At 52.1% G+C, this 25,719-nt stretch overlaps 1 protein-coding gene across 8 annotated transcripts in view; it reads left to right on the plus strand.

The window, feature by feature from the left end:
- Positions 1-25,719, plus strand: part of ADAMTSL2 (ADAMTS like 2) — a 28,434-nt gene continuing 2,715 nt past the window's right edge. Inside the window, exons 1-18 of one of the 8 annotated variants that reach the window (XM_055721154.1) lie at positions 1-162; positions 375-464; positions 1,642-1,753; positions 2,658-2,800; positions 3,448-3,523; positions 3,927-4,029; positions 5,716-5,861; positions 5,964-6,087; positions 7,021-7,101; positions 8,101-8,276; positions 9,226-9,568; positions 10,264-10,645; positions 16,320-16,423; positions 18,416-18,542; positions 20,686-20,899; positions 23,010-23,165; positions 24,274-24,439; positions 24,575-24,715. In XM_055721154.1, the coding sequence (XP_055577129.1) occupies positions 1,643-1,753; positions 2,658-2,800; positions 3,448-3,523; positions 3,927-4,029; positions 5,716-5,861; positions 5,964-6,087; positions 7,021-7,101; positions 8,101-8,276; positions 9,226-9,568; positions 10,264-10,645; positions 16,320-16,423; positions 18,416-18,542; positions 20,686-20,899; positions 23,010-23,165; positions 24,274-24,439; positions 24,575-24,579 (2,457 nt within the window). In that variant the 5' untranslated portion in view covers positions 1-162; positions 375-464; position 1,642 and the 3' untranslated portion in view covers positions 24,580-24,715. Of the gene's footprint in view, positions 163-374; positions 465-1,641; positions 1,754-2,657; positions 2,801-3,447; positions 3,524-3,926; positions 4,030-4,049; positions 5,862-5,963; positions 6,088-7,020; positions 7,102-8,100; positions 8,277-9,225; positions 9,569-10,263; positions 10,646-16,319; positions 16,424-18,415; positions 18,543-20,685; positions 20,900-23,009; positions 23,166-24,268; positions 24,440-24,574; positions 24,752-25,719 lie in introns of those variants that run through there. The other 7 variants (XM_055721152.1, XM_055721149.1, XM_055721151.1 and 4 more) reach the window with 7 other exon arrangements.

Below are 25,719 nucleotides of genomic sequence, written 5' to 3' on the forward strand. Positions count from 1 at the left end.
GCGGCTCCTCCTCGCTGGAAGCCCCGGCGCTTTGGCTGCCCTTTGAAGTCGGAGAGGGAGAAGGAGGGAGGGAGCGTCTGGGGCCGCCGCCGCTCCGCTCCGCGCCGCCGCCGCTGCCGCCCGGCCCCGGAGCATCGCCCCGCCCGGCCCCGCCGCCTCCAGGTACGGCCCGTCCCGGCCCGGGGGTCGCGCCCCGCCGGCCCCTTCCCCGCCGCCCCGAGCCCCGCAGCGCTGCCCGGCGCCCCCGTTCCGCACCGCTCCGCACGCAGTCTGCGGGGCTGCCGGCTGCGCTGCCTCCGGCACCGGCCCCGCGGCGCTTGTCGGCGACATCCCTCCCCCCCCTCCTTTAATTTTTCTTCTATTTAAACACGCAGCTCTGACCGCCTCTAGGATAAACCCTGAGCGAGCTCTTACTGGCTCCGAGTCAGAAGTGTCTGGAAGCCTTAATGAAAACCAAGTGTAAGGCAAGTCTCAGCCACCTGTCCCCGGGATCCCCAGCCAAGCGCTCTGGGCTCCCATTAATCAATGGATCTGCCTCTTGGAAAGTGCCTCTTGCATGCTGGATCTCCACCCTGGGGGATGGCAGAGCAGAGCTGGGCACCTGGAAGCCCTCTGGTAATTTTCTCTAAGCCAGATACCAAAGCCCCGCTGGCATTGCCGGCGATTCTGTGCTTCCAAAGCTGCTACAAAAGCCCTTGCGAGAAGAAAAAGGGGTAGGAAAGAAGCTCTTTATGTTGCAGCTCTGCAGTCCTGCCCCCTCTCCCCAGGAGCAGCACCTCTCCCACCTCCCAACTTCCCAACCATACTCTCTAGTTCTTTTTCAAGGGAAATTAGCTTAGGGGAGAATTTTTTTGTTGTTGTTGTTCTTACAGACATGAGCTGCTTTGATTCCCTGGAAGCATGATTTCCTGAAACCTGCTCCTTGCTGGCTCTTGCAGTGAGGTTCACAATAAAACGTATTGTGGTTTTGAGCTGGGTTTTATTTAAGAAAATGCCATTCTGGGTTATTCTCTTTCATGAGGCAGATGGAGAAAGAGATGAAAGGCTGACACTTGGGATACTTCATTTCTGCTCTTTAATTGTGGGTGGTTTCTTTTCTATAAGAACTGGCTGCTTCCCTGGGAATCGGTGGGAATTAGACTGGAGCAAATGAAAAAGGGGGAAATAATGGCTGTTAATTGCTTTTTTTGTTGTTGTTTGTGAAGCCTTTCATCTCATTCTTCTAGGAGCAGTTCTGTAAGTGGGGATATTTAAATGCATTGCTTTTACAGATCCAGGGACAGTTCTTGTGACTCGCTGCCTCTTGTGCAATGCTTGCTTTGGTGTAAGTCTCGCTCCCTTCCATGACGGGCTCAGAGCCTCAGCTCGCACCGGTGCTATCAGGTGTGGCCACTGGGAACCAGTGCGGAGTTGTGGTTTGGAAGACAGCAACCACAAGATGGGATGTGAACCTGTACTGTGTTAACGCTGCCACTAATTAAACTTCAGGATCAAGCCCTTGCAGTCACTGGTGGCTGCTGACCAGGAATGCTGAAGGAGACCTGTGCTGTGTAACCCAGGCTGCAGAGCAGCCCCCTGCTCTTGGCGGGTGGTGGGGCTGGATGGGAGTTTTGCTTAGCGCAGTGTTTGCTTGCTTTCTAGGATGAAGATATCTAAGTGGAGGTGGAGCAGCATCTCCATCAGTGCACAATCCCAGCTGAAAGGCACCCTGGCCCTTCTTCTCGTGGGCAACGTTGCCTTTGTGATAGCTCAGGTAAGCGCATCGCCTTGCTGGGAGGTCTCTGGCCTTTAAAATGGTGCGGTGTCTGGGATGGGCAACCATCCAACCAACCAACCCATCCAGTCCTGGGACTTGTAGGACTGGTCTGTGTGTGCATCACGCCTCCACCAAGTGCGAGGATGTGTGCCTTGGCTGAGGTTGAGCCCAGACTAAAGAGTTAAGCTGTAGCTTCCATGGCTAGGAGCATGCGCAGATCGCTTCCAGGGCTCTGAAAGGCTCTTGGGTGAGCACTGCTTCCTTGGTCCCCACAGCAGTTGGAGCTTTCATTTACTTTGCATGGAATATTATTATCCCTTTTCCAGTAAACACAGAAATAATAGAAGTCCCCTAACGAGCAGGTGATTCTGGATGGAAAAATACATCCCTCCCTCTGCAATGAGTAGTAGCTGGGACCCCCCTGTTACTTGCAGAGCGAGCACATGGGCTCCTCCAGCCTGCCAGCATCCACTGGCATGCTCTCCTGCTGCAGCGTGGTTTTGCAAGGGTTTGCTTAAGCTTTCAGTGAAGCCTTTGGCTGCAACTGGCTCTTCAACGCCCTGAATTCGCTGTGAAGCAAGAGTCGGAGCACCAAGAGACTTGGGAGGGTTTAGGGTTGTTTGAGAGCTCGGTTTTGCCAGCTGAGTGAAACAATGAACACTTCCTTTCCTGAGGAATCCCAGATACTACCGTTTCATTCCAACTTGTAATGAAAACACAATTGGAAAAACTCACGGTTTCTTGCAAGATAGAAATCTCAGACCTGACCTCAGATGGAGAAGGAAATGCCCTGTTGGCTCAGGGTGGGCTGGGCAGGGGATGCCCTCGGTACCCCCGTGTGGGCTCCGCAGCGCGGATGCTGACTGCTTCTCTTCCCCCACCTGCCTGGTGCTTCGAGCAGGACCTGGCGCAGACCTCCAACAGCCTGGAGGAAGGGGCAGATGTCACGGCGTACTGGTGGGGCGAGTGGACCAAGTGGACAGCGTGCACCAGGACCTGCGGGGGAGGTGTCAAGTCCCAGGAGAGGCACTGCCTGCGGCAGAGGTACGGCGTCTGCCTGCCAGCGCTGGGGCAGCTCCAGCTTGCTGGAGGGTAGGCTTGATCCAGGTGTTCATCACTCAGTAGATAAGCACTGCTGAAAAGGTGTTGTCTGGCTAACCCTGCTTGTGCAGAAGGTATGTCCCTGAGCATGCTGCCGCGAGGATGCCGTGCGCCATGGGCAACCCATGTCGGGAGTACCAGGCAAGCTGTTCCTGGGCTGCCCCTGAAGTTTCTCCTGTGGGGATTAATGCAGATGGGCAGCGGGCATAGCACAGGCCCATTCTCAAGGCTTCTGGGCACAGCAGTGAGGACACCGTGGTGCAGGGCTGGTTGGGGACCTGCTGATCCCGGCTGCTCTGTGTGTGGCTCTTCTGTCTCTGGGCTGAGTGGTTGCCAGGAGGCATCTAGCAAACCTTTTCTCCAGGCCCTCATCCCCATGATACCTCCTGGGATGCTGCAAATAAGAGTAGTTGGTGCTGTAGGTACCAAAGCCAGAAAGACCTTTGCTGTCAGCTCCTGTGAGGCTGTGATAGATCTTGGTGTGGCTCCACTACATGGAGACTGATCTTGCAGAAGCAGGGGAGAAATGTATTTTAAAAAGGGAAAAGGAGGGTTGCTGACCCCTGTCTAACCATCATTTCTTTATTCAGAAGAAAGTCAGTGAGTGGGCTGGCTAATAAAACTTGCACTGGAACATCCAAAAGATATCAGCTCTGCAAAGTACAAGTAAGAATATCCTTTTTCTTATCGGGAACACTTGATACAAAATGTGGCAAGTCATGCTTGCTTTGTGTGATGGCATTTCTGAGCCCCTCTGAGAGGGGACACCATTTGTCCTGTAGCTGTCACCCTATTGCCCCTCCAAGCAACTGGAGTTCCCTTCCTTGGCGCCCATCACTGTTGTGTCGGGGCTTTGGGCTTTTTGCCTGTGCTGGGGGCCCTAAAAGCCAGCGGGTGGCTCTTGTGCCATCTCCCAGGGAGGATTCCCCGGCTGTGCCTGCAGTGGCAGGAGGAGGATGTGGCTCTGGTTGGGGTAGGCAATGGAAACAGTCCTTGCAGCTGGTCGAGATGTGCCAGAAACCTTTCCTGCACTTTGTTTTCATCAGGATATTAATGTATCCCATTCTAGGAGTGCCCTGCGAACGGAAGGAGCTTTCGAGAGGAGCAGTGTTCATCATTTAACTCCCATGTGTATAATGGCAGAACATATCAATGGAAACCTTTATATCCTGGTAACAAGACATTCTTTGTGTGTTTCATAATGCTTAGCCAAATATTTTGATAGTTATGATGCTATAGCCTGCAGGAAGGCTCCTCCTCTGCTGTTTTAAAGTGATTTTTCAGAGACACAACCAGCTGTCTCCCAAGTTCAAAGACTCATTTTGCAGCTGCAGGGTAGCTTAAAAATAAAATAACGACGCGAATTTGTGGCTGTAGCCTGTGCCGGTCACGGCTCCTGGGGACCAGAGAGCTGAAAGGCTGGAGGATGGTGCAGGACCATGGGGTGATGGACTGTGCTGGCAGGGAGAGTCCGGCTCACCCGCACAAGTGTCCTTTGAGCTGAGGCTGTTACTGGCAGTGTTGTGTTGCAGTGACATTTGCTGACTCCCACAGCCTCCATGTGCTCTGTCAAATGTCACCCAGATGCAGTCAGTCGGTTTGGTCACCCGGGGTGAGCAGCACAGAACTGCAGAAACAACTTGGGAGTCAGAGGCTGAGATTTTACTTAATTTTTAGACACCTAACTCCCATCAAGAGCATTAAACAACCATCATGGCCAACTTTTAGAGCTATTGGGAACCCAGGACCCTTCTGAGAAGGAGGCTCCTGAGCGTGGGTTCTTCAGATGCACAGTGCCACTTGGGTGTCTAAAACTAGACAGGCTGTGATGCAGCTTTCTTATTCTGTACATACCTAAGAACAATTATGCTTCGTTAAATGACTTGCTGCCTCCTTTTATGTGAAACAAGCCCCTGTCTCTTGGCAGGGTCAGCCTTCTTGGCAGGGTCAGCATGGTAGAACTTGGCCTGTGGCAGGCTGGTTTGCTATAGCTGCTTGGCTGCTTTGGTCCCTTTCCTATGGCAAGGTGACAATTTCTTTAAACATCTTTGCTCTTTGAGATGATTCACCAGAATAGTTACAGTGAATTGTTTTGTTTTTTAGCAGGCGTTCACGTGGCTCCTGGGGGATTTGCAGAATAATGTTTTGACATTGATGCTGTCTTGCTTGGGCGTGCAGGCCAGTGGGTATATGACCGCTCGCTAGCTGGCGGGGTTCAACGCTTAGCATTGGGTTTCTGATGCAAACATGAATCTGTCATTTGCTTCCTGTGGATATTATAAACTGTGGGATTACTGTGCCAGTGGATGCAGCCAGCCAGTTGCCTGCAGAAAGCAAAGAGTGAATTAAGTCCAACTTGGGTGAATGTTTATGGAAAAGTTTTTTTATGCTTGAAGTTGCTAACGGTTTTGAATATAGTCTTACTTGTATATGTATTTATAACAATATGTTAACTTGTATGAAATATTGATACGTGAACATGCATGTGTTTTTGTATAACGTGTACATATATCACTACTGCAAGTCCTTGCACAGAACAGTGGCCATTACTGCTTCAGTGCATCCCCTGGACCGATGCTAGTGTTACCACTAGCATCACGGGGTGCATCCGCTCCTGGCAGTGCAGAGGACTGCCTGGCTGGGCAAAGGCTTGCAGCAGTGGGCTGTCACGCTGTCAGAAGTGCAATCTCCTGTCCAGCCCTGAAACACAAGAGATAGTAGCTTCTGAACTGCTGGCTGCTGTGCTATTGTGCTGTTGCTGCTGCTGTTTAGCTTGGCAGAGATTCGTTGACATTGGTAGGATGCAAGTTATTGTGTTTCTGCTGTTTTGAATGTATTTTTATATCCTTTCCCCTTAGATGACTATGTTCACATTTCTAGCAAGCCCTGTGACCTCCATTGCACCACTGTGGATGGTCAGAGACAGTTAATGGTTCAGGCTCGGGATGGAACATCCTGCAAATACACTGATTTCCGAGGGGTTTGCGTGTCTGGAAAATGTGAGGTTGTTAAACATTATAGCAAAAATATTGTTAGTAGCATTCAGAAAATTACAATGGGTGCGACATTTGCCTGACCCTCAATGCTCTATTTGTGCATCTTGTAGCCGATTGGATGCGATGGCATTCTCTTTTCCACCCACACCTTGGATAAATGTGGAGTTTGCCAAGGAGATGGGAGCAGCTGCACTCATGTGACCGGCAGTTACCGGAAAGGAAATTCCCATCTTGGTAAGGCTTTTGGGGACTCTTTGCTTTATTTCTATCAGAGGGCTGGTTTTTCAATGTACTTATTTTGGTGAAATTGCTTTCAGCCCTTACCAACTGCCCTGCTTCAGTTTCTCCCGCATGTTCCATGTGTGTTAATGCCACTTGTAAATCCAGGCGGGGAAAACCTTCTTTAAAGAAAACCAGTAGCTTTGCAGGGTGCTCATCAGAAGCCTGAGGTCTCTGATGCTGAACGGTGCAAAAGGGTTATGCAAGAGGCTGGTGCCTGTTGAGGCTTCTTTCTCATGACCCAGTAACACTAGAAATAAAAAGACTTGTAATAACAGGAAGTGAGGATATTTTGAAAGGCCAGGATTTCCAAAATTAGTGTGATGTAAAGCAACAGAACTTACTCGTCCTAAATATAGCAATCTAACTGGGGGATAATGATTAATGCTCCCTGAGGACTGGGTAAAGATGGAGCAAGCTGCAGGAACTTCAGCGGCCTTGTCCTATCACTTACCTAGTGCTGAGCAAAGAGGAGGAGCAGGTTGTAATCTCTTGCTGGGGTTTTGGAAAGACAGGGGTTAGTACTGAACCACAGGACAGCTTCTCTAGCCAGCAAAGCAGTCTTCAGATATGTTTACTTCCACCATTCGAGAGAAACGTGGTCTCTATGCATGCATGTAAGGATTGCATCCTTTCCCCACCTTGGCTGTGTTTTTCCACCATAAAGCAGGATATGTTGCTCACACTTTTTCTATTATCGATAAGGTCCTGCTTGCAGCTAAACAGTTACCAATATTAGGTTGTTTTTTTTAAAATCCATAACACCTTTAAAAATAATTTTGGATCAAGGCCAGCTTGTTTGATACATAACAGCAGTATTGACTACGAAGTGTTTCATTCAGATTATTTGTTACAAAGTTCCTTTCGTTAATCTGTAGTTTCCCATAGGCTATTCCCTGGTAACGCACATTCCTGCTGGAGCAAGGGATATCCAGATAGTAGAACGGAAAAAATCTGCAGATGTTCTGGGTGTGTATAACCTCTTGGTACTTCCTTAGAATGCATGCCTATACGAGCTAATGCTTTTTCCAATGCAAAGCTGTACATAGTTTTATTGCAGACATGAGCTAAATCCATAGTCAGTGTAAGGCAGAAGGACATCGTCTAAGCCAGTGCACTTCTCTTTGCATCTGAGCACCTGGGCTGCATATAGCAACATGTTGATTGCTTTAATGCAGAAACTGTTGGGCAATGTTACTGCTACTTGAGTGTGGTATGACAAACACTCTGCTGCCGGATCACGGATAGCCAAGTGACTTCACCTCTCTTGTGATTCCCCTTGATCTTCTCCCGCTTGGAATGTGCAGTGGCCACATGACACCAACACCAAGGAGGTGTGACCTACATGTTGCTTCACTGAAGTGTTGGTGGCCACGCTATCCATCTGATGATGGAGATGGTAATGCTGGTCTGGAGGAGTGTGGAAAAAACCTGAGCTTGCCCAAGAGAAGCACACTTGCTACCGTCGTGCTCTGCTGCCTCAGAGGCTCCTGGCCACATGCAGGAAGGGCTGAATGAGAAAGGCTTGGATTAGGACTGTTCCTGTGCTAGCTCTGGGTGGCCCATCTTGGTGGCATCTTGGCTGGGTCAGGTGGCATCAGCTCAGGGCTCCCAAGGAGGCAGCTCCTGCTCTTGGCCATCTGACAGCCTGCTCGTTGTCTGCAGAGCTCTGACTATTACATGTTCGTGCTCAGCTGGTGCTGGAGGGGGGCTAGTGTAAGCCACGTACCCAGGAGCTGGCAGTGTAGAGGGATGCGTGGCCCACAACTCTGGGCACATACTTGCATGGTACATGTTGGAAATGAGTGACAAATGCCTTATAACGTAGGAGAAACTCTTGTTTTATTACTGTGACACTAATAATTTTAGCCCCTCGGTGAACAAGTGGCATTATTGCCTAGCTCTGCTCTTACGTGTGATGGCACAGATTTTTTTTTTTATTTTTTTTCCCCCTTCTGTTGTTTGAAGCTGTGGCTGATGAAGCCGGGTACTATTTCTTCAACGGGAACTACAAAGTTGACAGTCCAAAGAACTTCAACATTGCAGGCACAGTGTTCAAGTACCGCAGGCCCATGGATGTTTATGAGACCGGCATAGAGTATATTGTTGCACAAGGACCGACAAATCAAGGGCTGAATATAATGGTGAGCTTTAACTTTCTGAGTTGGTGGAGCTGGGGGTGGTAGGGAAGGGGAAAATCTCTGTTGGATCAGGGAAGGGGGTGGGCAGGGGAGCGGAGTCCTGCCAGGGTTTCACAGCTTTCCTGGGAAGCTTGAGGAGAGGAGTGGGAGCAGTGACCGTGCCTAGTTCCTTGCATGAACCTATTTTATCTGCGTCAGTGCTCTCTGCTGCAGGCAGGGCTGTGAGTAACAAACGTGGGCTTGGTAACCCTCTCTGCAGGAAGAAGATGCCCCAGGCACTGGGGGTGGGGGGGTATTGCTGTTCTATTCCTTGGCATTTTTATCCAAGTTAACAGGCAGGAAAAGTAAAAACAAGAAACTGGGCCAAATAGCTTACAAGTGCACAAAACTGAACCCCCAACTCTTTCTCAAAAGCAAACGATCTAAAACCAGGCATATGAAGAAGAGTCCTTTAATTTCCTTCTGGGCCACCAGCCAGAGCCCAACCCCTGCCATCTTCCATGTAGCCCTGGGCTCCTCTGGAAGGGGAAGGGATGGTTCCTTGGGTGCTTATAAAGCATTAGACCAGTAAGAGGTTGTACATCAGCTGTGAGTCTTTGTCTCCAGTGAGGATGTAGTAGCTGAAGAGGTGTGTGAATACGTCTCATAAAGCCACAAAAAATGGGTTTGCAAGCAATGGTCAGTACCTTCTGAAGTGGCTCACCCGAGCACAGATGGAAGCCTGACCTGTGGCTCCCAGTCCCTGAGCTGGGGCTAGTCCCCGAGGTGGTGCTGCCCAATAACCCTTGGAAAATCGTGCCAGGGTCCAGTCGTAAGAAGCTGGCAATGGTGATGGAAAGCAGATTGGAAATGGCAAAGTAGATGTTCACCAATTGTCAAGTCTAAGATGGATCACAAGCTTTGCAGACTATATATTCACTGCATCTGGCTACTAATTTAATTTGTTTGCTAGGTCTGGAATCAAAATGGCAAGAATCCATCCATCACGTTTGAATACACCCTCCTGAGGAAGCCACACTCAAAAAATCTGCAGCCCATCTACTACACCTTCTCTGAGTCAGATAGCGAAGAAAGCAGGGAGTTTGATGGAGACGTGCCATTGGGTTTTATCCAGCACAATGCAACCTATTTTGGGAAAATCTCCAGGGAAAGGATAGACTTGGAGAACCAGGTGTTTGGAAGGCAGGACACGGAGGAAGATTTAAACTTGAGCAAAGGTCAGGAAACCAATGAGGTCTATGAAAGAGCAGAAACAATTGACTGTGAGCCAAAACTGAAGGGCAAACAACCCCAAGGTAAGGAGGAGACTTGGGCCTCACTGTTCTGCTTCTCAGAGCTTTTGTTGAGAAATGCTCTGTTTCTACCTCTGGTGATTCTGCTGGTTTGTTTTTTGGAAACCTTGGAAAGTTCTTTAAAACATCTCTGCTCATAAATCTTTTTTGCCCTTCAGGTTCTGGTTTCTGGTGGGTGGGGGGTGGCCATGGGTAAGGTCTCACCGCTGGTGCCCTGCCGTGCTTTGCCTCATGCCAAGGACAGGAGGGAGTCCTGGGTTCACAAAGCTGCCTGTCCCAACATCTTCTGGCACCTCCCACCTCTCCACAGCCCCCAGCAACTTCCTTCCCACTCTGGCCCCTTGAGCATCCCACCACCAAACTGCCTTGAGTGCTTTCCCAGCATGGCTGCATGGGCTCTGGGGCAGGAGGGCATCTTCCTTTCTGACCTCTGCTATTGCTTGGGGCAGTGCTGGCAGGTGCTGAGATCTCCTCTGGCCATGCGAAAGCAGGATAAGACCCACAGAGCTGCACACTCTTCCCAAAGGGGTACAACCCTACGAGATTCCCCCTCCCCAAGAACCCAGCTCCTGCCTCTAGCCTCCCAGGTGGCTGCTCAGGCTCCGGCGTGCCCCCGCTGCTCTGGGCTGCTTTCGCCTCCCAGCCTGAATGCATTTTGTGGTTGTCACTGTTGTTTCCCCCTGTTGGCTCCAATCTAGATTCAAACGTAACCAGGTCTACTTACCAGACAGACCATGACGACAGAGACTTCGACCCCAGGTTCACCTCCAGGGAATTCCTTTTGGAGAATGCCATCACGGACAAGCTGCTGGACAAGACCTCAGACTCCAAGGAGCTGGTGCTCAACATGACCATGAACAGCATCTTTGCCCAGGGAGACCCGATCAACTCCGTGGGGTCACACATCGACAGCCTCTATGTTGACTATGAGGACACTGATGGCCTTGTGACCTACTCCATTAACAGCACTTACATGGAGCTGAGCAACGGCAAGGCCATCAACACGTCTGCAGAGACGCAGTTTTCAAATGCCACTGTCACCATGACCAGCCCTCAAGGCAACAGAACCCACAAAGCAAGGTAGGAGACATGGCTTTAATTATAGTAAATCCTGTGTATTGCTACTCTCTACTCCTGACAGCCCCGTACGCAATGCAGACCCCATTGCATGGCTTCTGTCTGCTTTGGAAGCCAGAAGGTAAGTGGGGGTAGGATGATGTATGTGAAAGTTTTCTGTTGGGGGTTAATTTGGAAGGAAGGGCCAGAGGTCTGGGAGCAGAAAGTCAAGAGAGCATTTAAGCAGAAGGAAGATTCACTGCCCCCTCTTAGTGGGGATGTTGGCGAACCCACGCCGATGGCTGTCAGCTCACATGTTGCTCTTTGCCTGTCACAGCTTGTTATCAGAGCCGGGCCATAAAGGAGCTCCTTCCTTCTGCCTTCTCTTGATGTCCTGCTCTGATTCCCCAGGCCCCTTCCTCCAAGTTCTGATGCAGCAGAAGTTGGTCCTGGCCCCTTTTTACCCACCCTGTTGACTGCCACCCATGATCCTCCTCACTTGTACGGTCAGGAACACCCTTCCAGCAGCTCCCAGCATGGCCCTGCCTGCTTCACCTCTGGCTGGAGAGGCAGAGCCGGGCAGCAGGTGCTGCTCTGCAGGGCTTCCAGAAACAACCTGGCTTTGCTGCCTTGGCAAATGCAGAAGCAGTGCCGTTTGTCACTGCTTTGACAAAAATATCAAAAGCTTTCCAGTGGCAGCTCGGTGATTGATGTTAGGACCATCAGCATTCTTTTTAATGGCTGGTTTGGAGCGGTAGTGTTATAAAATGCAGCGGAAAGGTTCTCTCGCAGATACCGAGCGATAAGACATGAGGAAACAGCCTCGAGTTGCACCAGGAGAGGTTTAGGTTGGATATTAGGAAAAATTTCTTCACTGAAAGAGTGGCCAGGTGTTGGAACAGGCTGCCCAGGGATGAGGTGGAGTCACCATCCCTGGGAATGGTTAAAAAACGTGTAGATGCGGTGCTGAGGGATGTCTTCAGTGGTGGGCTTGGCAGTGCTGGGTTAATGGTTGGACTTGATGGTCTCAAAGGTCTTTTCCAATCTAAATGATTCTAAAAAAGGCTTAATTTATCTTTAGCAGCAGAGTTTCTCCAGTCAAGGATGGGTTGGGTGAAAGGGAGTCTCAGGCCAGTGCTTGTCCACAAGTCTGTGTCTAGGACCTTTCAAGGTGCCTGGGGCTGTCGGGGGGAGCAGCCTTTTTTCCCAGCCCTTGGAGCTTATTCCCAGTGTGGGTGTGCAGGGCCTGAGATGGGACTGTTGCTGCAGAGCATCAAGTAGCCCTCCTTTGTCAGTAGCCACACATTTGAGCACTCCCTGTAAAGCTTGAGCTGAAATCGGGGGCATGGGAGTCATCCAGGTCCCCCAGACCCACAGCTGTGGACCTAGGTCCTGCTGGGTACCCCCATGGCTTGTTGGGGGCCAGTGGCACCCCAGCCTCCCCTGGGGGTCTCCTCCTGCTTTGACTCTTCTGTCTCCCCATCACCACGGTAAAACACGGGTGATGATGCTGAGCTTCAGAAGATGTAAAGCACTAAGCAGATGCTCTCTGGTTATAGTTAGCTGTATTTACCCAGAATTTATACTAGCTTATGCTAAGGAAAATGTCCATGCAGCCAAACGTATCAACAAACTTCTTAATGATAAGAACATTAAAACATTGCCTAGGGCTTGAATCTGTCATCTCTTCTTGTGGCTTGGCTTGGAAGCTTTGCCTTCAGCTGCCAAAGCAAGCATTTCATTAGGGCTCTGACAGGCGAGGGCAGCGCCAGCAGCTCCCCTGCCTTTCCTTGCCGCGGGCGAGGAAGGGGCTGCTCTGGTCCCAGCATGCTCCCAGGGTGGCCCCAGGGGCTGGCACCCTGTACCCCAAACCTCTCTCTTAATTGATTGAGCTGTTAAATGGGGCTGGTGCTTTCCCACCTCCTGGGAATACAGGGATCTTGATGGGCTTTAAACTTCAGAGCAGCTGGGCTGTTCCAGGAGAAGCACAAAAGCCTGTCAGTAGCTCCAGTGTAGTTTTTTGTGGTGCTAAAAAGCTCCTTGCACTATCCGTGGTTGCCCAGCTATTTGAAGACATGGGGCAGGGCTTTAAACCCCTTCAGGAAGGGTATCTAGCCTTGCTATTTTCCCCCTTCCCCCATCCTTTCCTCTGTTTAGTTCTACCGTGTTTCCCTCTTCTTCCCCCCTGCTCTCTTTCAATTAAAATAGGAACTTTTTTTTGGATATTAACGTTTAGATCTGAAGTTTTGCACTAGCCAAAAGGCTGTAACCAGGCCTGCCTGGGCTGAGAGATGCCCGGCTCCTCAGTGGCTCCATCTCTTGCTGTGGGGCAGTGGTGGGGGGCTGGAAGGCCAGTGGAGGCAGATGTGGGGCAGCTGGGGTGCAGAAACATGCTGTTTGGAGGCATGTCATTTTACTAAAAAAAAAAAAAAGCGGGAGGAATTAAAAAAAGGCATAATAACAACCTGCTTCTCATTTCAAGAAGCCTTACCTACTGCATGGAGGCATTGCTTTCCTCCCTGGCAGTTCAGACAGTCCCATAATTGTCATGTGTGGGCAGTTGTGTGGGAGGGATGGATGCAGGCTCAGGGTCTGGCTGCTCTGCCACCACTGCAGAGGTGGGCAGTCCTCGCTTCCAGGGGCTGGGACAGCAGGGACTGTGTCGGGACAGTCTGCTTGTGCCCAAGCCTTTATTGTTTCCCCAGCTCTTCATTTATTTGTTCAAGCCCAGCTGCAATCATAGTGCTAATCACTAATCTGTGTCTGCTGGGCAGGGGTGGTGGGTGAGGGGCCCTGGCTCAGGTTACCGATCACAGCTCCTGTTGGCACCCAGCGCAGCAGGATGAAGCCCATACTGGCAGTGGGATGTGGATTTGGGCTCGGTGTGGCATGGGTCAGGGTGCTGGAGGAGGCACGTGAGGAGCGCTGGGGACTGGATGTGTTCCTGCAGGAGGAGGGGAGGTGGAGGGGACAGCCAGAAGCTGCTCTAAAGGAAACAGCTACGTGGCACAAGGGGAAACCTCTTGCCCTGGGCGTGGGGCAGGGTGGGGATCCCCATCCTTGGAGATGGAGGGGACAACTGGACTTTCAAGACCCTGTGAGACGCAGTCTGTTATGGGGTCGGCTAGTTCTGGGTAGGAGCTTGGACTGGAGACCTCCCTAATCCTTCCCAGGCTCCGTTTAGGATGGACAATGACTTTTTGCTCACTTTTGTTCCCTGTCAATGACCAAGCAAGGGAAGATCATCTCTTTGCAGACTCTGTCCTACATGTACAGACTGGCTGGTTAGTGTTGGTTAGAGGTGGGGCATTTATTTCTTTCTAAACTGTTGTAGCTCTTGGCATGGATGGAGTTACCCAGCTATGGGAGCACCTTGCCACCAGCGTGGTGTGTTCTGGTTCCCCTCTGGGGAACAAGACCTGCTGGGATGGGTGGGTGGCTGTTGTGCTGTGCTAGGGATGCAACAGTGCTTTTTCTTTCCAGGAGCAGTTCAAACCCTTCCCTGGCATGCTGGGGCCGGTCCAGGCACCCTTCGTCCTACATCCCATGCCCGTGCTGCGGTGTGTGGCCAGGGCTGGTCCTGCAGCAGGAGTTATGAGTTTCTCTCTTGGCTTAAAAATAAAAACTGAAATAAAACACAGAAAAGTCAGCTCAGGGACTCTGGATGTTGATCTGTGGTGTTGGTGTGCACTTGTTAGGATTATTATTTGTGACAGGGACTGTTTGGGGAAGATGGGCAGCCCAGACCTCAGCTAGGGGTGAGGGGCTGGTGCTAACTTTTGGTGCTGTTGCTTGCTTGAAAAGCAGTAGCAAAGTGCAGGCAGGGAAGAAAATCCTTGACTTTTATCATAAAGCTCATAATAAAGAGGAAAAATAAAAGAAAAAAGCCCACCAGCTTTGTGGGACAACGTGCTACTGTTTGCATTTGGAGGAGAACAAAATGACAGTTTTGTCTTTGCTTGAAATGATAAGAGAGCTAAATGCTGCCCCATGACCAAATGTCTGATTTATCTGGAAAGAACTTGTCCCTGTGACCTCGTTACACATAGAAGCTCTTTATTTAGGATCACATACATTAAAGGGATGCTGTTAAAAGATTTTTCTGTCCTCAGAAGTGGTATAAAGCTTATTTTGAGGGTTATTTTCCCCTTCCAAGGGAGAGGAGTCCCAGTCACAGGGCAACTCGGTGTTTACTTTGGTGCCTCAGAGACTCAGAGAACAGGGTATAGACTGGAGGATCTGGGGAATACCCCACTTCGCAGGCAAATTGAAGTACAAAAAGCAGATGCTGACTGTGTTTTAATGGATTTTATTCAAAACTGTCATTTTGTGAGCCCTCTCCTGGCTGGGTGGCAGCAGGCAGCACACCGAGGGCAGCTGGGGCTGAGCCGGGATCAGGGGCTGATGTGGGTCCCCAGGCAGAGCTGGTTTGGCAAGATAAAGCACTATTTATAGCGAGCCGAGGTTGTTATTTTTCCGCAAAAAATAGTCACATTCATTTCAGTTCCATTTCAAATGCAGGAAGCAACCATTTGCCAAACTGACAGAGGCAAAATCAACGGGGAAAATTAGATTGTTGTTGTTTTTAATCCTTCTGGAGGCTCAGTGCTGGCGGTGGAAGGAGGGTGGGTCCAAAAGGAAACGGCTGGATTCTCAACAGTGTCCTTTTAAAGGTTCATTGGATAGACTGGACCTGAACTTTTTCTTACGAACAACTAAATAAGGCAACTTCAGAGCTTCTGCTGCCTAGAAATCATACAAGCTGCATATCTCGCCAGGCCAGAGACAACTGGATGTCAGGATACAACCTTGTACGCTATTTCAGTGTAGCTGTTTCAAGGGTTTGAACAAAGGTATGAGAACAGAATTGAAGCCTTTTGTTGTAAAGGTGCAGTATCCCTGGTGTGTTCTAACCTCACAGCACGTAGGATGCACTGAACTGGGAGAAGCTGTTCTTCTTGGTTTGACAAATGCTTTTTGGTACACCAGGCTGACTCCGTTACTCCTTTCCCAATGGCATTATATGTTTGAGCACAGTGTGGATATGAGAGATGCACATTACCTAGCTAAAATAAAACGCACAAAAAAACCCCAAACAAAACGAGTGGCAAAAGGGTAGGCAAATGGCATGCCTTGGTGTTTAAAAGCAAAGCGTGCTTTGAGAAGCAAGCTTATAAACATCTGTGCCACGTGTTGGCTTTCGGAAGGAGTGAGCTGCTGAGATTTGAGCAGCACGAGCCGGCATGCCCGGCCCTGGAGATGCAGGGGAGGAGATACTGCACCTTTAGTCACTGTATGCCAAGGGCCAGGTGTATTTGAGCAGAAAATGCAAACTTTTGTTAAATTCTGAACTGTTTCTACTTGTGGGTATTTTTATCCCATTCTCTCTATTTCTAGACAGTGGAAGCTCTGCCTCTAACCGGGCTGGGGATTCTACTTGGGGCTCAGGACAGGTATGTTGTGAAACAAACCAAACCAATTAAAACAAACAAACAAACCCCCAAAAATCAGAAAAACCAAACCCGACCGCCAAACAAAGCAAATCCCCTCCCAAACCCGAACCCAACCGAACTGCAGCCTGCTGGCAGATGTGTGTGTCTGACATGGCCTGTCACCGCTCGCCTTGTAAATGCCTTTTTTTTTGTTTTGTTTTTTATGTTTTTTGTTTTTGTTTTTTTTTTTGTTTGCTTATCGCTAGAAACAGATTGAAGTTGTTAAGAAAGGGCCAAGGTGTGAGTGCTGCTGACATGTACAGGTGGAAGCTTTCCTCCCATGAACCCTGCAGCTCTACATGTACCACAGGTAGTTATAAGAAGCAGCCAAATTCTGCACAACCGCTGAAATCACCTGGTGTGTGAGTCACTTTTATGTCTGTTAGGGATGGGAAGGACCTGGTGATGTGTAGGGGATCTCGCAATCTCTGGAGCTGGTTTAGCACAACCCCAAATCTTCTCTCTCCGGGTGCAAAGGCAGGGAGAGGAGCTGGGGGCTCAGGGTGTGCAAAGCCCACCGACCTTGCAGGTGTGTCAGGGACCAGGCATTGGTGTCTGCCATGTCCATCATCCTGCAAAACACCCTCCCTTTGGGGAGCTCTGAACATTGCCTTTGCTTCCCAGCCCAGCGGGGATGCACTGGGGCTCAGCAGGATCCCCAAACCTGTGCTGAGTCTCAGCATATTGCCTCTTTCTTTTCCCACCCACCCCCTTTTATTTTTTTCCTCTTTTTTTTTTTTTTTTTCCCCCCCTCTCTCTTCCCCTTTTTGACTGTTCAGAGGGGTTTGAAAAGCTCAGCTGCCTCCCCACAGAGTGAAATTTTGAAGATTGTTCAGCTCTGGCAGGAAACAAAATAGCATTTGGGTTTTTAATTTTTTTTTTTGTTTGTTTTGTTTCTCCCACTCCTTCTACCCTGGAGCCTGATCTCTGCTGTGAGGGTGTAAATCTGGAACGATGACATAGATGCCAGGGATATCAAAACTAAGCCTGTATTCTTTTTGCTTAAATTCCTCCTTTTTGCCCCCTGAAAAGCTGCAAGCCACCTGATCTCTCTCCTTTATCCCTCGGTTAGGGGGTCCTGGCCCCCGCGAGCCCATTGCTGGGGATGATGCACGTGTGGGTTGTGCACTCGCCTGCACCGCTCCCCAGTGACACCAGCCCTGAAATAATCCAGATCCTGTGGTGCTTCTGGAATTAGAAAGAAGGAAAAAAGGGAGAGAGAGGAGATTGCAATCTAAGGGACATCTCTTAAAAGAGCAGATGCAAGGATTTATTTTATTTTTTTTTTTAAGCATTTGTTCTTGTCCAGCAGACACATGCCCGCAGCGTGCTGGCAGCAGGAGCTTCCCATCCATCCCTTTGCCCAGGAATTCGTCAGCTGCATGTTCTGGGACATTTTTGGCTTCTTTGATCCCCTCTGAACAAATATCCCCCTTGACCAGGCCAGGGTGCTCTGCCCTGGTTTGCAGCTAACAGAGAGAGGTTTTACTTAAATTTCTCCTTTCTCATTGCCTTTTCTTAATGACATATTGCAGAGAAGCAATAGCATGTCAAGAGCTGTAGATCTTTTTTTAGTTTCATGTAAACCATATGTTCCTGAGAGCTGCAATTCTTGTTACCTGTAGCCAGAGCAGCCTCCTGGTCCCCAGCCAGGTCCCAGAATGGACTTCACAACATTTACTCTGGCACAGCAGGCTGCGGGGGAAAAGGTCTCGGTCTGACGACACTGGCTGCCTGTGCTTTTGGTGGGGGGGTAGGGGGGGGGGGGCAGGTGCCTCCTTGCAAAGGCCCTGGGAGCCCTTCCTTGGCCCGGAGTGCTGGGTGCACCTGGGGGACCCCTGGGCACAAACGGGGTGTCCTGCATAGAGAATGGGTGGATGGAGGGGGTTGGGGACCATTTTCTGTCGTCTTCCCCCATGAGTGCGGCACGGGGGGAGCTGATGGCTGTGGAGGGAGCTGCTGAACAGACTCATTGCCCCAAGCATTTCTTATAAAAACCTGTTAGTCATATATTGATCTTGGTGGCAAGCCCTGGCAGGGGTGGTCATGCCCGCCTTCGGAGTCGACCAAACTTGACTGCACTGCCCATGTTGGCTGGGTGGCCACCGTGGTCTTCCCCTCCCAGCAGCATCCATCCTGCGGGCTAGGGAGTCTGGCTTGCTGCTTTCCATTGGGAGGAAGTTTTGGAAAATGCAGCTAAAAAAAAAAAACCCAACAAACAAACAAACAAAAAAAAAACCACTTTGGATGTCAAAATCACCAAGCATCCTCTGTTGTGTGTATGTATTCTCTTTGAAACTAGGAGTGATGTCCACATATGCTATGTGTGTTCGCTATGATGGGATCGAAGTGGATGATACGTACTGTGATGCCATGACCCGTCCCGAGCCCATCCATGAGTTCTGTGCTGGGAGAGAGTGCCAGCCAAGGTACTACCTCGACAGGGCGCTCCTGGGGGGCTCCGTGCTTTCTCTGCCTTGGATGTATTTGGGGGAGGGGGTCAGTGGGGTTTTGGGGGGGTTGGGGGCAGCTTCTGCTGCTTCTGCCTGGGCTGCACTGTGACACAGCAAGACTCTCCTCCTGAGTGCTTTAGCTCAAGCTGCCAGGTTAAAACTTCCCTAAGTCTTGGTGGAATTTACACCTGGGGCTCCCATCAAGTCCGGCTCTACTAATGCAGGCAGGGTCCTGCCCTGGACAGCGTGCGGTGGCACATGTGTCTGAGTTGGGTGGAGGGGCCGGGCTTGCAAACTGTGCTGAGGATCCAGCCCTCTGGTCCCTTCAGCAGCCTCAGCACTGCTGAGGTTTGCTTGTATCGGGGCAGGAACTGGTGCAGAGGGGAACCCGTGCTGGAAGTCCTTCAGAAGGTTCTCCTGATGTGGCTTTTTGTCCAAGAAGTGTGTGTAGCCCAGAGCCAGGTGGCACGGCTCGGGGCACCTTCCTGCTGGCTTGTAACCTGGGGTGTGCTTGTTGGAAGGTTTGGGAGGAATGGCATTGATGGCAGGACAGAGCGGTGGCTGTGGGAGGGAGAAGGACTCTGATGGTGTCAGACCAAGGGCTGGCTGGTGCATGCCCTGGAATGGTGTCACTTGTGAACAGTGCAAAGCAAGACCGCTGTGGTGCCAGGGACCAGGTGCCATACCTGGTCCCCGGAGAGTGCTTGCTTTCACCCCGGGTAATTGCGAAGGAGGATGGGGGAGGAAAGCACGTGCCCTTTGCAGTGTAAGCTCTCGTTGAACCTTGCCCATTAAGGCTGAAAGCCAGGGCAGGCTGCAGCTGAGGCAAGAAAAGCGTGGGGAGGTGGATGGTGCTGCTGCTGGGAACATGCCCTGTAGACACCATGGGGACTTTAATCTCTATTTGCATTAAATTGGTAATTTTTTAGTACAGGCATTAGGGCTCTCTTCATGCTTGGATTATCCCATGGGTCTTTTATAAAGCCACCCCTCCTTATAGCTGTGCTGTTCCAGCTCCGTGGGCTTGCGCTGCGAGAGAGAAGAGCTGCTCTGTGATTTTACCGGTGGTTGCAGCTCGGTGGTGGGGAAACCGAGGAGCTGCTGGGAGCTCCAACAGGGCAGCCGGGCACCTTCACCGGCACTGAGGCAGACAGGGTGCTGCTTGGGCTGGCGATGCCTTTCCAGCACAAAGTGCTAAGAGAATTTTGCGTGATCTCGATGGGAAAGGCCTTGGCTTCATCTCCCTTCTGAACTTAGGTGGCACCTCTCAATGTGTGACGTCTCCCTATGCGGGGTGCAAGGCCAGCCTGCCACCCGGGGACGTGGCTCTGCGGCTCAGAGAGTGGCAGCAGCAGGCGGCCCTCGGGGCTACAGGGGGCAGCCCCATGCCCAGAGGAGCTGTGTAATTCTGATCCATTTAGATTTTTACATTTTTAGCTTATCCTCTAATTCAGAATTGCTATAATGTTACTGTACTGTAAAAAAATCTTTACTTTTTACATCTTTTTCCTTCGACTTACAAGCTGCTTCCATCTTCTGATGTTGGGACAGTGGTGGCAGGGGACAGTAAGGTGCAGGCAGTGTCTCGGAGCAGATCCCAGCCCCTCCAGCCCATCATGTGACATTAGCAGCATTACTGATGGTGGTACAGGACTGGCTGTTCCACCGGGGCTCAGACAGCTTTGTGTGACATTATTGCTGGGATTTGCAGGGTGATGGATGGTTGTGCCCTCCCTGTACTTCAGCTGATCAGGCAAAAATGAGAGGTCAGATGTGGGCAAAAAGCATGTGCTGGCACATGCCGGGTCGCAGCCGGGGAGTGTACAAACAGCAGCGATGGCACCGGTACCTGTCTCACCGTGCCGGCACCTCCTTCTGCTCAGCAATCTGGTTTTAGCATCTGCCACTGTGGGCATGAGCTCAGGTCTGCTGGGTGAAACCACTGTATGTTAATATATCCCATCCTGTGGGAGAGCCTCTCCCATGCTGGCAGCCTGACTGCTGCTCATTCCTGTTGCAGCCATCTCCCTCCAGTCAAGAGCAGGCAGGGTTTTCCCATGGGATGCTCCGGCCCTGGTCCAGCCATGCCCAGCGTTAACAGCCTCTCTTACCTCCACAGGTGGGAGACGAGCAGCTGGAGCGAGTGCTCCCGCACTTGTGGGGAGGGCTACCAGTTCCGCATCGTTCGCTGCTGGAAAATGATCTCTCCAGGATTCGACAGCTCCGTCTACAGCGACCTCTGTGAGTCCGCTGACATCACCCGTCCAGACGAGCGCAAGGTCTGCAAGAATCCAGCCTGCGGGCCCCAGTGGGAGATGTCAGAGTGGTCTGAGGTCAGTGCTGGGGGGCGGCTGGCCTGGCAGCACCGGGGGCGAGCACGTGTGCCTGCGCTTCTCTCTTCCTTTTCTGATTTAAACTCATCTGTAGCTGTCAGAGACCCCACCTTTTAGAACACTGGCTGCAGTCATTGCATGTGGACCGGTGTGCATCAGTGATGTTTTTCCCCTAAAATGAAGCCCTGGGTCCCCTCCAGGATGGGGAGGCCACTGCCACCGGTCACTCATGGGGTCCTTGACAGCGTGTAAGGTGCTGGCATTGCCCACTGGGATGCGGCAGGAGCCTGAGGCTCAGATCCTCCCACCATTGCTTCCCCGGCAGCTTCTTCAACCTGCAAGGCACCAGGGAGGGTAACCTACCTGTGATACCCTCTACTAACTAACTATGATACTAACCAACGTGTGAGTTACATTCCTATAAGCTTCCCTTCCTCACCTCTGATTTCTCTGCACCACATGGAGGATTAAACCTTTTCCTCGCTGTGCCTTAAGCAGATCCCTAAAGCAGCTGGGAGATGGTTTGGGGTGGTGCAGCGCAGTGCCTGGTTTAGCTCATTGGTTTGCTTGGGAAAACCCGTGAAATGCTTTGTGCCCCTGAACTCATTTCCAGGCACTGCCAGCACTCCAGCAGTCCCTTGCAAACACAAACCCATGGAATGACCAAACCGGTGCCTCTTGGAGAGCTGGGGCCAGTCTCCGAGCTGGGGTGGCTGGGGAGCAGGTCCCCTGGCATTGCGCCCATTGGAGCTCGTGGTGCAGGGACAGGGGGACCCAGCATGGCCACACGAATGGGTGTAACACAGCTGGTGTAGCTGTGTCCCCATGCATTGCTAGGAAACAGCCTGGCCTCTTCAATATCTTCGGGAAGCAGGTGTGCGTGGGGAGAGGGAGATTTTGGGTCTGTGTCCATCTTGCCCGGGTGCCACCACCAGCCCTCAGCAGGGCGGCTGTGCCCTGGAGCCAGCAGGCTTTGCAGGGGAGCATCGTTCCTGCTCCCGTATCAAGCCCAGACCCCTTCTAAGCAAAAGCAGACAGAGCTCTGGGCCAAGCTCTTTGTGGGTGCAAACCTGCCCCACGGTTTACCCCACAAGGGATCACACTTTTTCCTCCTGGGAGGCTCCTAAAATGCTTCTCGATCACACTTTCAACATCTCCTTTCTTCTGCCAGCCGGGGTGTGTCGATGGAGGGGCTGGTGCGTTCCCTGGTGTCGCAGGATGTTTTGACTTCCCCAGCTGGGTAGAGAGTTGCTCCATGCACACACGCTGGTGCATGATTTTGACCGGCGTAGCAAACCGGAGTAGCTTATTTTACAGACATCTATATTCCCCTCCAGCATGTGTCAGAGACAGATTGCTTGAGACAGTCCTGGAGTAGTTTGTTCTTAGCCAGCAGCAAAGCTAATCTCATTTGGATCCCATCTGAAGTAGGGTGCCAAGTTGGCTGGGGAAATAAGCATAAAAAAAAAAAAGCGTATTTCAGGGATCTGAGGATTAACATATCAGCACGGTGTGTCGGAGCACTGTGCTGTTGACACTTTTCCCTGCTTTACGTTATGCATGGAGCAAATACGTGTATGTGAGACTGTAGTAACTCAAATCCAGTTCTAAATAATGTCACTGGTGGCTGCGCGGTGCCAAATTTATCCACAGCATAAAATTCTCAGTTGTGCTGTTTGGGGAAAACATTCTCCAAAGAGGCAGAAAGGAGCTGGCTGTTCCTGGGAAGGAGGCGAGGGAGATCTCACCCTGTCTCTAAGTGACAGCTAAAACTTTTCAGCTCTGATCAGGTGGTTCGGTGCCTTGGGTTTTCACCCTCTGGCATCACCCCTGCAGAAAGCTTGCACAGCACACAGGCAGGATACAGCCCTCTTGTACCTTAACTGCTGGAGCTGTTGAGGGATTTTGGGGAAGAGGGGCAGCTTTGCTACCGGTTGTTCTACAGAAAGTCATCTATGCATTTTCAGTGCGTGCTTCTAGAGTTTCATATTAAAAATATTAAAAAGCCCAACAACAAACAAAGGAAAAAAAACAACCCAAAAACCCCAACACAGCAGCTCCCAGCATGGCAGGAGCCGCTGCTGACACCATCCCCGTCCCCTCCTGGCAGTGCTCAGCCCGGTGCGGAGAACGGAGCGTGGTGACACGGGACATTCGCTGCTCGGAGGACGAGAAGCTGTGTGATGCCAGTGCCCGGCCCCTGGCCGAGAAGAACTGCACCGGGCCACCCTGCGACCGGCAGTGGACCGTCTCTGACTGGGGACCGGTGAGACCCTGGAGTGGCTGGCCAAGTGGCCTTGGTGACCTGTTGCAGCTGGCCCCCTTTTGCAGGCTTGCTTGTGTGTCCAGTTTTGGGGTTGGGTTTGTCCTCCCTGGCAGCTCCCAGCTCACCCAGTCCTACGGGCAGCCTGTGCCCTGAGCTGCCCTCCAAACCAGCCACATCTGCTCTCCCAGTCCCTGTGTCACCTCCACTCAGACTTGTCACCAGTGCTGTCACCCTGGCTGACCACCCTGGCTCTGTGCCCGTGGCTGATCCAGCCTCCCGGTGGGTTCCACAGCTTCCTCGTAGGCCCGCTGGGGGCTCCTGCCTCCTGAGGATGGGGTGCAGGAGGGGTTAAACCCCCAGAGATCTGGCTGAGGGCCATAGCATGTGCCAAAATCCCCTGATCTGTCTGCTGCTCAGCATACCTTGACAGTGCTGACCCTCTGTGCCCAGAAAACGAACTTTTTTTTTTTTCCTTCCCCTACCTTTTTTCCCTCCCACCTTTTCCCCCCTCTCTTCCTCACTCTCCCCCACCCCTGCACAATTATTCTACAGCGATCCCCTCCATCCCAAGCTATTTTTACCCAGGTTTTGATCCATTAGCATCAGCTAAAAATAAGTGGTTTCCATGGCAGCAGCGGTGCTGTGAAACACCGTGCATCCCTGCAGGAGCGCCCGCTAAAGAGCTGGGGAGCACTGGCTGCCTCCGCTGGCGCTGGGGGCAGTGCCTGCCTGGCTCTTTGCAGTGGTGGGGGGGATATTTGCAGCCACTTGCTTGGTCCTCTTTGCCTTGACCTCTTTGAGGGCCACCTCAGGGGGTTCCCTGCTTGTGATGCTTCCCCTCCTGCCTGGCCTGAGGGATGCTGAGTTTTGCTCAGCACCAGTGTGATGGGGTGTGGGATATGTTGGCTAAGGTGGGGCTGCGCTGAGCTTCCCTGAGGGTTTTCTAAGCTGAGCCCCAGTAATTCCCCCACGATTTGGGGAAGGTGGGGCTGGGGAGGCGGCCAAGCCCCATGGATGCATCTCTGTCCCCGCTGTGGGGATGAGGATGGAGCCACGCTGCCTTCCCTGCCACTGACCGCTTGCCGTGCCCGCTGTGGTTTCAGTGCAGCGGCGGCTGCGGGCAGGGCAGGATGATCCGGCACGTGTACTGCAAAACCAGCGACGGGCGGGTGGTGCCGGAGTCGCAGTGCAACCTGGAGACGAAGCCACTGGCCATCCATCCCTGCGGGGACAAGAACTGCCCCTCGCACTGGCTGGCGCAGGACTGGGAGCGGGTAAGTGCAGCCCCCACAGGGCTGGGGGGTGCTTGGAGTGGGGGCTTGGTTTTGGGGGGCGATGGAGGAGGGATGCGCCGCCGTGGGTCGGGCTGGGGGGTGTGGGTCTCAGCCAGCCCCATGCGCCCCCCACAGTGTAACACCACGTGCGGCCGGGGCGTGAAGAAGAGGATCGTGCTCTGTCTGGAGATCGTCAATGGCAAGATCAAGACTCGCAACCCTGCCGACTGTGATGTCGCCAAGAAGCCTGTGGAGGAGACGACGTGCTTTGAGCGGCCGTGCTTCAAGTGGTACACAACCCCCTGGTCGGAGGTGAGGGGGCAGGGGAGCTGAAGGCAGCCAGGGGGATCTGTGGGAGCAGGGTGGGGGGAAAATGTCCTTCCATCAAGATGCACTTGCCCTCAGTGTGTGGTGCCCCGTCCTCCCATACCAAGGCTCTCACTGCCTGCAAAATACCCAAGGAGGTGGGCAAATCTCTGCAGGACGGAGCAGCTGGGGGGACCCTTTTGTAGCACTGGCAGCTGGGGGCAGAGAGCCCACCCTGCCATGCTGTGGTTGGGACTGGCTGTGTGCTCAGGGAGGGCACAAAGGAGAGGAGGTGTTCGAGGTCTGGTTTTTTTCTTCTTCCTTTTTCTCCACTTTCTTTTCTTCCCCTGCTCTCTTTTCTTCCTTTTTTCCTCTGCTCTCTTTCTTTTTTTTCTCTCTCCCTTTCTTCTTTTTCCCTGGAGCCGCTGGTGGCACTGTGGCTGGGGGGTGCACAGAGCCCATGGTGTGGCTGCCCTGGGGATGCAGCGTGGGCAGCACAGTTTTCCCCAGCACCCCGTATATTCGGCAAAAGTAGCCGGGGTTCAGTGGCCATGGGGCCAAGCCCAGCACATGTGGGCGAAGAGTTGTGAAGGGCTGTGGCTGGCTCCCTGCAAGCCCTCCCTAATGTGGCTTTCCTCGTCCGTGCTCCAGGCGCCTTGTTTTGTTTAGTCTTGCAAACCATCATTGCAGCCTGTAATTCGCCAAAGCAGCCCTGCTGTAATCCCAGCCTGGCGAGGCATCCACAGGGCAGCGGGCAGCGAGTGCCAGGCCCAGGAGCAGCTCTGCAAACCGCAGCGTGATGCACAGAGACGCCAGCTCTGCAGCCCTGTGCCGGGTACTGCTGCGGGGTCCCGTGGCCTCGGGGTGGCTGCAGCCACCCTGGTGTCCCAGAGCAGCCCATGGACCAGGCTGGCTCCTTGGTGGCCCGTTGCAACGGGCAGTGAGAGGAGGGAGCATCGCAGTGCCAGGGGATG

Source organism: Falco cherrug, chromosome 9 (genome assembly GCF_023634085.1).
Source record: "Falco cherrug isolate bFalChe1 chromosome 9, bFalChe1.pri, whole genome shotgun sequence".
Lineage (NCBI taxonomy): Eukaryota > Metazoa > Chordata > Aves > Falconiformes > Falconidae > Falco > Falco cherrug.